This window comes from Molossus molossus, unplaced genomic scaffold, assembly GCF_014108415.1.
Source record: "Molossus molossus isolate mMolMol1 unplaced genomic scaffold, mMolMol1.p scaffold_m16_p_4, whole genome shotgun sequence".
Classification (NCBI taxonomy): Eukaryota; Metazoa; Chordata; class Mammalia; order Chiroptera; family Molossidae; genus Molossus; species Molossus molossus.
In genome coordinates this window covers 80,345,004-80,357,626 of record NW_023425377.1, presented here as the reverse complement: position 1 = coordinate 80,357,626, position 12,623 = coordinate 80,345,004, and the positions used below count along the sequence as shown (strand labels likewise).

The 12,623-nt window shown below is 54.3% G+C and overlaps 2 protein-coding genes across 2 annotated transcripts; one reads left to right on the top strand and one right to left on the bottom strand.

Moving 5' to 3' along the window:
• The first annotated feature begins 530 nt into the window (after positions 1-530).
• AMH (anti-Mullerian hormone) lies at positions 531-3,297 on the top strand. Its single transcript, XM_036241912.1, has 5 exons — positions 531-972; positions 1,638-1,780; positions 1,988-2,096; positions 2,177-2,342; positions 2,424-3,297. Exons 1-5 carry the CDS (start codon positions 531-533, stop codon positions 3,295-3,297), a joined length of 1,734 nt encoding a protein of 577 aa, XP_036097805.1.
• An 84-nt stretch (positions 3,298-3,381) lies between these two features.
• JSRP1 (junctional sarcoplasmic reticulum protein 1) lies at positions 3,382-10,096 on the bottom strand. Its single transcript, XM_036240906.1, has 8 exons — positions 10,041-10,096; positions 7,680-7,783; positions 6,569-6,663; positions 5,839-5,876; positions 5,559-5,688; positions 5,031-5,201; positions 4,240-4,331; positions 3,382-4,126 (listed from the first exon to the last, which is right to left on the bottom strand). Exons 3-8 carry the CDS (start codon positions 6,621-6,623, stop codon positions 3,650-3,652), a joined length of 963 nt encoding a protein of 320 aa, XP_036096799.1. The 5' UTR covers positions 6,624-6,663; positions 7,680-7,783; positions 10,041-10,096; the 3' UTR covers positions 3,382-3,649.
• Positions 10,097-12,623: the final 2,527 nt, after the last annotated feature.

Genomic DNA, 12,623 nt, shown 5'->3' with positions numbered 1-12,623 from the left:
CTCTTTGTCTTTGGGGTCTCCAGGTCAAGATGTCTGTGTTCCTGTTGCCCCTTGGTTCCCCAGGGGCAGGGTGAGTGGACTCGAGATTCATCAGGGAACCCCAGCTGAATCTAGAGACCACCCACCTGGTGGTCTGAATACACCTAGACAACTGGTGCCTTTTGAGAGCTGTCTGTCCTCAAGGAGGCAGCTCTGCCCTCCTCCAGGCCCAGCCCCAACCCCACAGCTGTTGATGTTTGGCCCATCTGGGCTGGTCACTCCCTGCTCACATTCCCACTCCTGTCTCCAGAGGGAAAACTCAAGGACAGTTGGACAAATTGGTCACAGGCCACACTTTCTATCATTGGTGGGAAGGAGATAGGCAGCTGGGCCAGAACAGAAGGGGCTTTGAGGAGGCCCAGCCTTGCAGCAGGGCTCAGACACTGGTCCCCAAGGTCACATCCTGGGAGGTGATAGGGGTTGTCCTCCAGCACAAACACCCTGGGCTCGCCCATATAAGCAGGGTGGCCCAGCCCCTTACAGTTCCCAGGATGCAGGCTACACCTCTCTCTCAGCTGGTCCTGGTGCTATGGACAATGGGGACCCTGCTTGGGGCCAGGACCCCTGGAAAAGAGGCCTTGCTTGGGGAGCCCTCTGCAGGTACTGAGGGTCTCATATTCCACAAAGACTGGGACTGGCCAGCTCCCCAGGTCTGGCCACCAAGGAGCCAGCAAGACCCCCTGTGCCTGGTGACACTGAGCGGAGGCATCAACAGCAGTAGTGCACCCCTGCTGGTGGTGGGAGCCCTGAGGGGCTATGAACAAGCCTTCCTGGAGGCCGTGCATCGGGCCCACTGGGGGCCTCGTGACCTGGCCACCTTTGGCATCTGCACCCCCAGCCATGAGCATGCTGCCCTGCCCCCTCTGCGGTGGCTTCGAAAGTGGCTGGGGGAGCCCCGAGGGCAACGGCTGGTAATCCTGCACCTGGAGGAAGGTATGTGGGGGCCTATGGCTGAGGCTGGGCAGGAAACTGCTGTGGTCCCCTGCTATCATTCCCCTTACATGAATGACTATTATTCTCCCAAGTAAGACCCCAGACCCCTCCCTGGCCTCCTGGGGAGGTTGAGGCTATGGCCCTACTCACTTGGGCTGGGCTGTATATCTAGCCTGGGAGGTGTGTGCCCTGATCTTTACCATGTCGGTCTGGAATGCCTGGCCCACCCACCACCCCTCTTTCACTGCCTGAGAAGGTTCCCACTCCAGGAAAAAGCCAGTGGGGTGGGGGCCAGCAATCCTAAATGTCTAGTGGAGGAGTGCCCCTCCCACACAGCAGGTAGCTTGGAGTAAGAGGTGGCCTGTTCCTGAGGGCCACTGACCTCAGATACACTGCAGAGAAGGGCTGCCCTGGTATGTTGACCTCTACCCAGGAGATCCCCAAACTCAGAGACCTCAGGGGTTCAAGGATGACAGGCAGCAGCTCCACCACCCGCTGTCAGTTCTACCTGAGTCCCAGCAAGGTCCTGCATCTGGTGTTCAGCAGTGTCAAACCTACCCCACTAGTATCCCGTCTTCCAGGTGGGGTGGAGCTCCCCCTGCAGGACGTGCTTGGGCCAAAGGCTCAGGCCTCTGGCTCAGCTATCTCCATTATCCTGGTGGCAGTGACGTGGGAGCCAACACCCTCGCTGAGGTTCCAGGAGCCTCCACCTGGAGAAATCAGCCCCCCTGAGCGGGCGCTGCTGGTGCTGTACCCCGGCCCCGGCCCAGAGGTCACTGTAATGGGGGCCGGGCTGCTGGGCACCCAGGTACCAGGTTTGAGTTGGGCATTCCCGCACCCCCAAGATCCCTCACCCATAGCAGGAGAGGGGGGAGGGTTTTTTTAACCGTCTGCACCTCTGGGGAAGGCTCCAGGTGTCCGTGGTAGAACCTGAACGGGGTGGTAAGGGCAGCGGGCAGAGCAGGGCTGGCATTCTGCGCCTCCGCCCAGCCATGGTGAACTCCCAACTCCTCAGAGTCTCTGCCTATCCCGGGACACCAGCTACCTGGCGCTGGCTGTGGATCATCCTGCGGGGGCCTGGCACGGCCTGGGTCTCGCGCTAACTCTGCGGCACCGCAGAGACGGTAGGTCCAGCTGAGAGGAGCGGGCGGGGCCGCCTGTCCTGGATACCAGCCCCTGACTCAGCCCTGCTCCTTCCCCTCAGGTGCACCCCTGAGCACCGCCCAGCTGCAGGCGTTGCTGTTCCGCTCTGACTCCCGCTGCTTCACTCGTATGACCCCGGCCCTGCTCCTGTTGCCGCGACCAGGGCCCGGGCCCACGCCCATGCCTGCGCATGGTCAGGTGGACGTAGTGCCCTTCCCGTCTCCCAGGTGCGCCTTGACCCAGCCCAGGGGCTCAGGGAGGTGGGGACAGCTTAGCCTCGCCCACACCCTGTCTCCTTGGCCTTCCAGTCCGACCTGGGAGCTGGAGGAGCCGCTGCCCAGCGCCGACCCCTTCCTGGAAACGCTCACGCGCCTGGTGCGAGCGCTGCGGGGGCCCCAACCCCGGGCATCGCCATTGCACCTGGCCCTGGACCCTGCCGCACTGGCCAGCTTCCCGCAGGGCCTGGTCAACCTGTCCGACCCTTTGGCGCTGGAGCGCCTGCTTGATGGCAGCGAGGAACCCCTGCTGCTGCTGCTGCCGCAGCCTACCACTGCCACCGCTGGGTACCCCACGCCAATGCAGGGCCCCGTGTCCTCGCCGTGGGTGGTGGATCTGGCGCAACGCGTGGCTGTGGAGCTGCAGGCGGCTGCCGCTGAGCTGCGCAGCCTCCCAGGGCTACCACCCACCGCTCCACCACTACTGGCACGCCTGCTTGCGCTGTGTCCTGGGGACTCGGGGGACCCAGGCAGCCCCGGTGGCCAGCTGCGCGCGCTGCTACTGCTAAAGGCGCTGCAGGGCCTGCGCACCGAGTGGCGCGGGCGGGAGTGGAGCGGGCCGGCACGGGCACAGCGCAGTGCTGAGGCTGGGATCGTGGATGGACCGTGTACGTTGCGTGAGCTGAGCGTGGACCTGCGTGCCGAGCGCTCCGTACTCATCCCCGAGACGTACCAAGCCAACAACTGCCAGGGCACATGTGGTTGGCCGCAGTCCGACCGCAACCCGCGCTATGGCAACCACGTGGTGCTGCTGCTCAAGATGCAGGCCCGTGGGGCTGCCCTGGCACGCCCGCCCTGCTGCGTGCCCACGGCCTACGCGGGCAAGCTGCTTATCACTCTTTCAGAGGAGCGCATCAGCGCGCACCACGTGCCCAACATGGTGGCCACCGAGTGCGGCTGCCGGTAACCCGTGCCGCAGTGGCGCCCCTGTCCATATTTATTCGGAACCCAATCATCACCCAATAAAGACTACAAGCACACGGCTGGGGTGTCCTGCGTGTTTGGGGCAGGCAAGGGCCTCCATCTGCCAGCTCTCTTCTGGTGCTCAGGGCTGGGTCATCCCGGTTGGGACTGCATCCTCCCTTCACTACCACACTCCTGTCTGAAATTTCCATCCTCGTCATTCAGGTCCTGGGCCGGTTCCGCGGTTGAGGAGCAATGGAGCAGGCGATGTGGGGGCTGCAGCACTCTCTTTATTTTGCTAGAACCGGGGGCTACCAAGAAGAGGTGGGGGATTCCAGTGCAGGACCAGGCCCGGCTCAGTCCCGCCCCTTTCCAGCGCGTTGCTTCTGCTTCTGGCGACCTGGAGGCCAGTCTTCCGCGTTGGGGCGCCTCGGAGAAGCCCAGGCCTGCCTCTTCCTGTCCTCAGAATCTCTAGAGTCCCGCAGCCACAGCCGATGCCCCCCTTCATGTGCCTTCCAGCGCCGGAGTAGGGATTCCCGGGGCTCCCTGGCCGGCCGTGGCTTCTCTGCCTTCCGCGGTCTCTCTTCAGTACGCTGTCTCTCCTTCCGCGGTCTCTCCTCCTTCCGCGGCCTGTCCTTCCTCGGCCTCTCTTTCTGCAGTTTCTCCTTGGGCCCTTCGTGGGCGAGGGTCCCGTGCTTCTCCCCAGCGGCCTCCTTAGGGTCCCCTTCCACCTTTTCTGCAGCCTGGGTGCTCCTGGGAACGTCGGTCCTCTCCTCTACCTGCACCTGGGGTGCCAAGGGTCCGGATGAGGGTGTCCAGGCCACAGGCTTCAGCTGCAACGCAGATAGTGCGGATTGATAGGATCAGCGCAAATTCACTGCACCGGCCCAGGTTCCTGCTTCCGAATGAGGGCCCAGCGCCCGCTGTGGTTGCAGGAAATGCTTACCGGGGGTGACACTGGCTTCTTTGGTGCCGAGCTTGGTGGGACCCAGCGCTCAGGGACAGGTGCAGGGGTATCCGCCTCCCCAACCACGACGTCTGGGAGGGGACAGGAGAGCGTGCGAATCAGCTTGCACCAAGACCCAGACCACACGGTCCACCCCAGCCCTCACCGGTCCACCCCAGCCCTCACCGCTATAGAGCTCCCTCTCCCCGGGGACAGGCATAGAGGACCCGGTACTCGGAGACTGGGCTGGATTCCTCCCAGCTCTGGGAAAGAGTTCCGGGTCCCTGCTGCTGCGGGTGCCCCCTTCCCTCCAAATTTTCCTCATTCCGGTTTCAAAAGGACAAGTCATGTTTCTCTGCGGACTGCACGAGCGCCCTGGCGCACGAGGAAGGCTCATACCACTGAATGGGGGGGGGGGGGGGGGGTGTGCACGAGGCCCATCCTGGGCGTACAAGGTCCATGAGGGCGGGGATGGGGGATTGTTCACCGGGAAGGGGGGTACACTAAGGTCCATACTGGGAGGGGAGCCCCCTCACCCCACTCCCCGCGCTGTTGCAAGGTCCATAGTTGAAGGACGGGAAGGAGGTACACAAAACCCTTACTGGAGAGAGGGGCCCAGACTGGACCTTGGAGGTGCACGGGCCTTGCCTAACCAGGAGAGCACAAGGGGAGAAGGGAGAGGAAGACCCTGCATAAAGTCTGTGCTAGGGGTAAGGGGGCGGGGATGACGTGGGCTTCTCCATCCGCGTGGGGCGATGTACAAGACCCAGACCCTGGGGGCACAGGCTTACCCCGACACAGCTGGAAGGCCGAGCCCAGCAGCGCCACCAGCGAGGCGAGCACCAGGCACTTGTTGAGGGACAGGTCTCCCCAGGGCAGCTCCTCGCTCAGGGCCGGGGGTGGTGGCGGTGGCTGTGGGGGTGGTGCGGACTGTGCCTTCTTGCGTGCCGGGCTCCTGGGGGCTTCAGAAGCAAGTGTGGGGCTGGGCTCAGCTCCAAGGGGTGGACCTGCACTCTAAACTCGGCTCAGCCCTGCCTGGCTGCGTGGGAACTAAATTTGGCAGCTTCACTGGTATGCCGAGAATATTCTAGATAATTAACCGAAACTTAGTAGCACCTTAGCTGGTGTTATCATGAATTAGCAGAGGTTCCCAGACCTTTTAGTTACTGCCCATGACACCTGGCCACCATTCAACCAGGACCTCACATTGCAGTACCTTGTCCCCCACTCCCCCCAATTCCAAAGACCCAGCCCAGAACCCACTCCTCATGTCAGTCCATGCCCATGCCCCACTTCACCCCTGCCTCCTGCAAACCGACTTGCTCCTGCTTTCAGTCTCTCCTTGCTGGATCCTGGGGCCACTTTGGCCACAGGCTCCTTTTCTGTCTTCTTGGGCCTGACATCCACTCTGCCTGCAGGGCTACCCTCAGCCTCTGGTTCCTGAGAATCCTGTGGGGAGAACCCTGGTGTTTCCTTTCTGTCTTTCCATTGAGGGAACCCACACCCTTTCCATGGGCTGTAGAAACCCACCCTCCTTGGCCAGCATGTACCCAACTCCGGGGAGTCCTGGTCTGAAACCCTGGGGCCCCAGCTACTCACGTGGGGCCAGCTGCTGGAGTTAGCCACCCTGGGTGTCACTGTTAGTGGAAAAAGAGGAAGACTCAAGGTCAAGGTGATCCTCAGGCCAATCCCACCCCACCCCCAGGCTCTGCTGGGTGAGGGGCAGGTGGTTGCTCCCACTTTACAGATTGGAAGACAAACAGTCTCAGAGGCAGCCTCACATAAAAGTAAACAGCACGCCCTGCTGGTTTGGCTCAGTGGTTAGAGTGTCAGCCCACAAACCAGAGTCACAGGTTTGATTCCAGTCAAGGGCACGTACCTTGGTTGCCATTAGTCTTTGTGTAGGAGGCAACCAGTCGATGTGTCTCTTACATCGATGTTTCTCTCTCTCCCTTCCTCCCTCCCACTCTATCTGAAGATAAATAGAAAAATGTCCTTGGGTGAGGATGAAAAAAATAAATTAAAAAAAAAAAGTACACAGCACTCCCCTGGCAGGCTGGGATAAGAACCCCAACCTGTGTGGCCCAGCTCCTTTTTTTGCAGGGGACTTCTTATAGACCCCTGAGGCACCAGTGGACCAGAGGTGGGAAATGGGAGCACAGTTTAAGCCCATGTAAGAGTCCAAGTCCTGGTCTCTGAAGGTGTCACCTTGCTTAGCAGGAGAATGGGGGTATAGGCTTAATCCTGCCAGCACCCCACAAAATATCTCAAGCCCTGTTCTCCTGGGGCCTGCCTGGGCAGAAATCAGTCAGTGCAGAGAGGTGCTCACCCGCCTGGCAGCTGCCTAGGCCTCCATCAGGCTCCTCCAAGGCCATGGTTGTCATGGAGATGTCTGAGAAGCAGTGGGTTCAGTTCAGACCTGAGCTGTGGAGGGGGGCAGGGGTTGGGAAAGAGGGATCTTGTATTTACTGAGCCCCTGCTGTGGGCCTGGGCCTAACCTGGGCAGGGAGGACTCTGAGTACATGTGTTATCCAGCCTCTGCCTCCCCCCAGCCCTAAATGACACTGCACAGAACCCCCTTCATTTAGCAAATTCATATTCATGTAGTGCAAGGCCTAAGCACACTTCCTAACTCCCAGGCCTGCCTTGGGACCTCTCCTCATCACCCAGCCTCCCTGGGGCACCAGCATCCCTGAGCACACAGCAGAGGCTACTGTGACTCAGAAATGGCTGGGACCCACCCAAAGTCACACAGAGATGAGGAAAGAGCCCAAACCGGAACTCTGGCCCCAGGGTCAGCTCATGTTCTCTCAGAACAGGGACTATTTTTATCCAGTGCCCAAGACCCATGGGACAGGCCAGCATGCGGCCCATCCCCTTCCAGACCTTTGCCCCCAAGGAGTCCCCTTCTGAACCATTCTCACCTGCTATACCTGGCATCCTGTTCCCCCCTGGCCCCTAAATCTAGGAGCTCAAGTTCCAGCAGCCAGGATGAGCCTTGTTCTAGCCACAACAGGCAGGGAAGGGTGAGGAGGTCCTGGGGGCCTCTCTATTCCAACACTGGAGTCCCTGTCTCTTCTCACATTCTCTGCTCCCATGGGGCAGAGGAAGAAACTGAGACTGGGGACAAAAGTATTGGCCAGAGGTCTAGCAGAGAGAGTTCCAGATCATACCCTAGTCTGTCGGCTTCCCAAAGCCCTTTTCAGGGTCCCCAGGGCCTCTGGCTGCCTTTGTTAGTGTGTCCCATCCCTGGGCAGAAAGGTGACCCTTCTCTGGGGCTGGAGCAGAGCAGTGGGGGGACCTAATGGGCAGGGGGATGTGCACACCTAGGTGTGTAGGGGAGCAGCCACAGAGTTGAGGTCCCCCTTGGACCTCAGAGATACCCTCCCAGACCCCCAGGGACCTCCACCTCTGCCCAGGCCTCCCTTTGCCCTACTTACTCCACAGCCGCCACGCTGGGCCTGGTGGACAGGATGGAGGGTGGCCCCTGGAAAGACAGCAACAGGTGGCCAGAGGCAGCAGAGTGGGCCAATCAGCTCTGTGACTGGAACAGGAGGGGGGAGGTGGGCTGGGTATAGCTTGGGCGTCCCCCACTTACAAGAGGGCCAGGCATGCCCTGGCCAGTTTGGCTCAGTGGTTAGAGTGTTGGCCTGCGGACCGGAGAGTCCTGGGTTCGGTTCCCGCTAAGGGCATATACCTTGGTTGCAGTTTGTCCCCGGTCCTCATTTGGGGTTGTGTGGGTGGCAGCTGGTCGATGTGTCTCTCTGACATCGATGTTTCTCTCCCCACCCCCTCCTTCCTGCTCTATCTGAAGATAAATGCAAAAAATGTCCTCTGGTGAGGATTAAAAAACAAACAAACAAGAGGGCCAGGCATTGGCTGAGGGGTGAGGGGTCAGCATAGAGTCACTGTCAGGCTGGCCCTGTAACCCTGGAAATGTTACTTCCTGTCACTGAGCATCAGAAAAAGGGGCTCTAGAGGTGAGAGCACCACAAAGGTAAAAATGAGTTACTCCATATTAAATAACCACTGGATGACTGTAGGATGTATTGTGCCACCTTCACACATGCACACTTTTGTTTAGTCCATCATCAAATACTCCACCACCCAGCCCAGCCTAGCTATATGGGAAAATATTTTGTCTTTCTTTTTTTTTCATCCTCACCCGAGGACATTTTTCTATTTTTTGTTCAGAGAGAGCGGGAGGGAGAGAGAGGAAGAGAGAGAGAGAGAAACATCTATGTGAAGGGACACATCGAGTGGCTGCCACCCGCACGACCAACCAGGGCCGGGGACAAACTGCAACCGAGGTACGTGCCCTTAGCGGGAACCGAACCCGGGTCTCTCTGTACCGTAGGCCGACGCTCCAACCGCTGAGCCAAACCGGCCAGGGCTGTCTTTCTTTTTTAAGTAACAGCCTTATTGAGATACAATTCACACACCATATAGTTTACTCTTTGAAAGTGTACAATTCAATGGTGTTTATTTATTTAAAAAAATTTTTTTTCTTTTTATTGATTTTTTTTAGAGAGAGGGAGAGAGAGATAGAAACATCGATGAGAGAGAAGCATTGATTAGCCACCTCCCACATGCTCCCACTGGGGATTGGGCCCACAACCTGGGTATGTGCCCTGACTGAGAATTGAACCAGTGACCTCTTGGTGCGTGGGTCGGTGCTCAACCACTGAGTCACACTGGCTGGGCAATTTACTTATTTTTTTAATGGGCTTTGCTTTTTTTTTTTTTTTTAATCCTCACTAGAGGATATTTTTCCATTTATCCTCAGATAGAGAGGGAAGGTGAGAGAGAGAGAAACATAGACGTGAGAGAGACATATCAACTGGCTGCCTCCTACACAACCTGACCAGGGCCAGGAACCGAACTGCAACCTAGATACATGCCCTTGGCCAGAATCAACCCAAGACTCTTTGGTCCACGAGCTGACACTCTAATGGCTTAGCCAAACCGGCTAGGGCTCAATGGTGTTTAGTACATTTGTGTAGTTCTGCCACCATCACCTCTATCTAATTCCAGAACATTCTATCACCCCAGAAAGAAACCCCATCCCTATTAGCAGTAGCTCTACAAACCCCCACCTCCCCCAGCCCCTGGCAACCGTTACCCTACTTCCTGTCTTTGTGGATTTGCCTGTTCTGGACATTTCACAGAAATGGAATCACACACTGTGCAGCCTTTTGTGTCTGGCTATACACACATATAAGTTATAAGTTCAGACATTTAAAATATACACAGAATTAAGGAAATAGTAATGACATTATTGGCCAGTATTAGCTTGGAGGAAGTTAAAATGAAGCAGATTTGTAAAAAGGTATATGATAATTATCCTGCTTATGACTTAACCGAAAGAAAAGTTTTCACAAAAGCAACTATTAAAAGCTAATTTCTTGAGCTAGAGAACAGAGACAGATGACTGTTCCATGGATTTAAAGATCTGATTTATATCATTATACCAGCAGAAAAGGTATTTCCTTTTCTAAATCCTTGCAAGCATTGCTACAATTTAATGCTAACTTTTTGATCTTGAGAGTTACATTAATTTGAGTTTGCCATTTTAAATTGCATTGCTATGTCGTTTTTAGTTTAAAATTCTTATGTTTCTCTCTCACATCAATGTTTTTCTCTCTCCCTTTCACTTCCTCTCTCTTTAAAATCTATCTGAAAACAAAATAAACAAACAGAAAAAGGCACCAGTTTGAAATATGTCCTGCTAATTCTGGCACATGCCCTCTAGTCCTTGGCGGGTGACTGTTTTTACAGAGCCGTTGCAACGCCATGGACACCTTATCATCTGCTGCAGATGTGTAGCCAAATCTCCACAGTTTGAAGCCTTCGTTGGCCTTGCTTCTCTCCGCAGTCTTGTTTGATGCATATTAAAACTAGTCAGTTCTGTTTACTTCCCTTTTTTCTTGCTGCTTGCTCAAGAGTTTTTGTTCCTGAGAAAGACATTAGAAGAGACCTGGCTTGAAAATAACAATAAACATGGTGAAAGGTGATCCAATCAATCCTTTTTATTGTTACTTTTTAGCATTTTATTATGAAAGTTTTCAGACATACAGAAAGATTGAGTTTTTTTTTTTTTTTTTAAAGAAGTGACTTTGTTGTTGTTGTTTTTCTTTATTGATTTTAGAGAGAGAGGAAGTGAGAGGGAGGATGAGAGAGAACATCGATTGGCCGCCTCCTACATGCCCCCCACCAGGGATCAGGCTCACAACCTGGGCATGTGTTTACAATCTGAAGGGTAGCAGGTACCTCAGTACCCCACCACCACCACCACATAGGGAGAAAGCAGACAAGTACCCACTCTGCACCCTGGTCACTACCCCCTCCATGACAGCAGGCAGAAGGAGCTGTCCCAGAAACAGAGCCCACTGTCCCCACAAGAGAGACAAGACACTGACACTGCTCCCTACCTCCCTGCCCAGGCTGGGAGCCCTCCTGAACCCCTGCAGTGACTTTCCCCAACCTTCCCTACCCTAACCCTAAATACACCCCTTTTCTCCTCTACTCCTGTTTTTTTTGCAACCTGCTTCTGTTTGGTTTTGATACTGAGAGACTACATTTTCCCCCCTTTCCACCCACAATGATTGCAAATTAAAATATATTTTGGCCAGAAACAGCACATGGCATGCCAGTGAAGAAACAATCCTCCCCACCCCAAGACTCGAGGCTTGGGGTCCTGAGGCTTCTGCTGATTCCCAGAGAACTGAAGAGGTCTGGGTTTTGCCTACATTTCAGACTTCTGGTCTCTCCAGATTCTGGCCTGCCAGGTAAGGAGATCTTAGGGACACCTCACAGGACCGGTCCTGAAGGGGCTGCAAGGACACAGTCTTGAGCCCACTGTGCTGGAGGTCAGCTGTGATCTCGGTCACTTTCTGGCCTTAGTCATGGTGGGTAAACAGTGTGACCAGTGACCAGTGGCCGGCCATTGGCAGGTTCGGCTTCTGGACTTTTGGCCCTGAATCACTTGTCTGGGTAAGACACTGGAGAGCTACCAAAAGGGAAAAAACAAATTTTGAAACCCAGAGGCTCTTTCAGCCTCAATTAAACAAGGCATAAATAATAATGATACTAATCTTTTTTTTTTTTTTTTTATCCTCACCCAAGGACATTTTTTCATTTTTTGTTCAGATAGAATGGGAGGGAGAGAGAGGAAGAGAGAGAGAGAGAGAAACATCTACGCGAAAGGGACACATCGAGTGAGTGGCTGCCTACCCCATGACCCAACCAGGGCTGGGGACAAACTGCAACCGAGGCCCGTGCCCTTAGCAGGAACCAAACCCAGGTCTCTCTGGACCGCAGGCCGATGCTCTAATCGCTGAGCCAAACTGGCCAGGGCATGATACTAATCTTACAAATATGAGGATACTTTTTTTTTTTCTTAGGGAGGGATGGAGAGAGAGAGAGCACAAATATGAGGATATTTAAAGAAGCACCCTATAATGGTGGGCATGAGCCCTCCCAATAAAAGTGTGGGCCTCTGTAGAAAAACTGAAAACAATTATAAAGTTAACAGAAAATCTATTTGCTTTGTTTTCCCCATGAGCTGCAATCCTAAGCAATGTCATCAATTAAATATTTTTTCTCAGCCCTGGCTGATTTGGCTCAGCAGTTAGAGCATTGGTCCGCGGACCAAAGAGTCCCAGGTTCGATTTTGATCAAGGGCAGGTAACCCAGTTGCAGTTTGTCCCGGCTGTGGTCCAGGTCGCGCGGAGACAGCCAACCGATGTGTCTCGTTCACATCAGTGTTTCTCTTTGCCCCCCCATCTGAAAATAAATGGAAAAATATCCTCTGTGAGGATTTAAAAAAATATATATATATTTTTTTTCTCTGGGAAAATTCTTTGGTTGGTCCAACTTTTGCAACTGTTACAGGGTTTTTTGTTTGTTTTGATTATATATATTACTGTAAATTAGACATTTTTATTACTTATATTGTATAAGTACTACTGCATAAAAAGGAATTTGGAAACACATGGGGACTAGACACGTTTTGCAGAGTAAATTTCTATCAGTTTTATAATCATTCAAGGTCCATTTGGGGAAAGTTTGTTTCTAACCCAAATGAACACAGTAGATTGGGAATAAAAATGAAATAAAAGTGACTGGCAGGAATTGTAAAAACAAAGAAACAAATAGGAGTTGCTTTAATCCCATGTGATTTTTCAAGTTTCTGTTTGTGCCTACAATGTAAAATCATGAGACACAGTGGAACCCACAAGGACGTGGTAAGTGTAAAATTTAGTTCTTACGTGAAATGTATTTCTGAATTTAACTGTCGAGAGTAATAGCTTTGCTGGGGGAAAATTTTAGTTCACACAAGAAATATGAGTTTATCTGCAAAAAGTAAGATTTTTGTTTGCCAA

Excerpts from the sequence above, each read along its gene's own strand:
- AMH (XM_036241912.1), top strand. The coding sequence starts at position 531 with ATGCAGGCTACACCTCTCTCTCAGCTGGTCCTGGTGCTATGGACAATG. Across the intron at positions 1,781-1,987 it reads CCGGGCTGCTGGGCACCCAG|AGTCTCTGCCTATCCCGGGA; the intron begins GTACCAGGTTTG and ends CCAACTCCTCAG. Across the intron at positions 2,343-2,423 it reads GTGCCCTTCCCGTCTCCCAG|TCCGACCTGGGAGCTGGAGG; the intron begins GTGCGCCTTGAC and ends TTGGCCTTCCAG.
- JSRP1 (XM_036240906.1), bottom strand. The coding sequence starts at position 6,623 with ATGACAACCATGGCCTTGGAGGAGCCTGATGGAGGCCTAGGCAGCTGC. Across the intron at positions 5,877-6,568 it reads CCTAGGCAGCTGCCAGGCGG|TGACACCCAGGGTGGCTAAC; the intron begins GTGAGCACCTCT and ends TTCCACTAACAG. Across the intron at positions 4,127-4,239 it reads AGAAGCCAGTGTCACCCCCG|CTGAAGCCTGTGGCCTGGAC; the intron begins GTAAGCATTTCC and ends TCTGCGTTGCAG.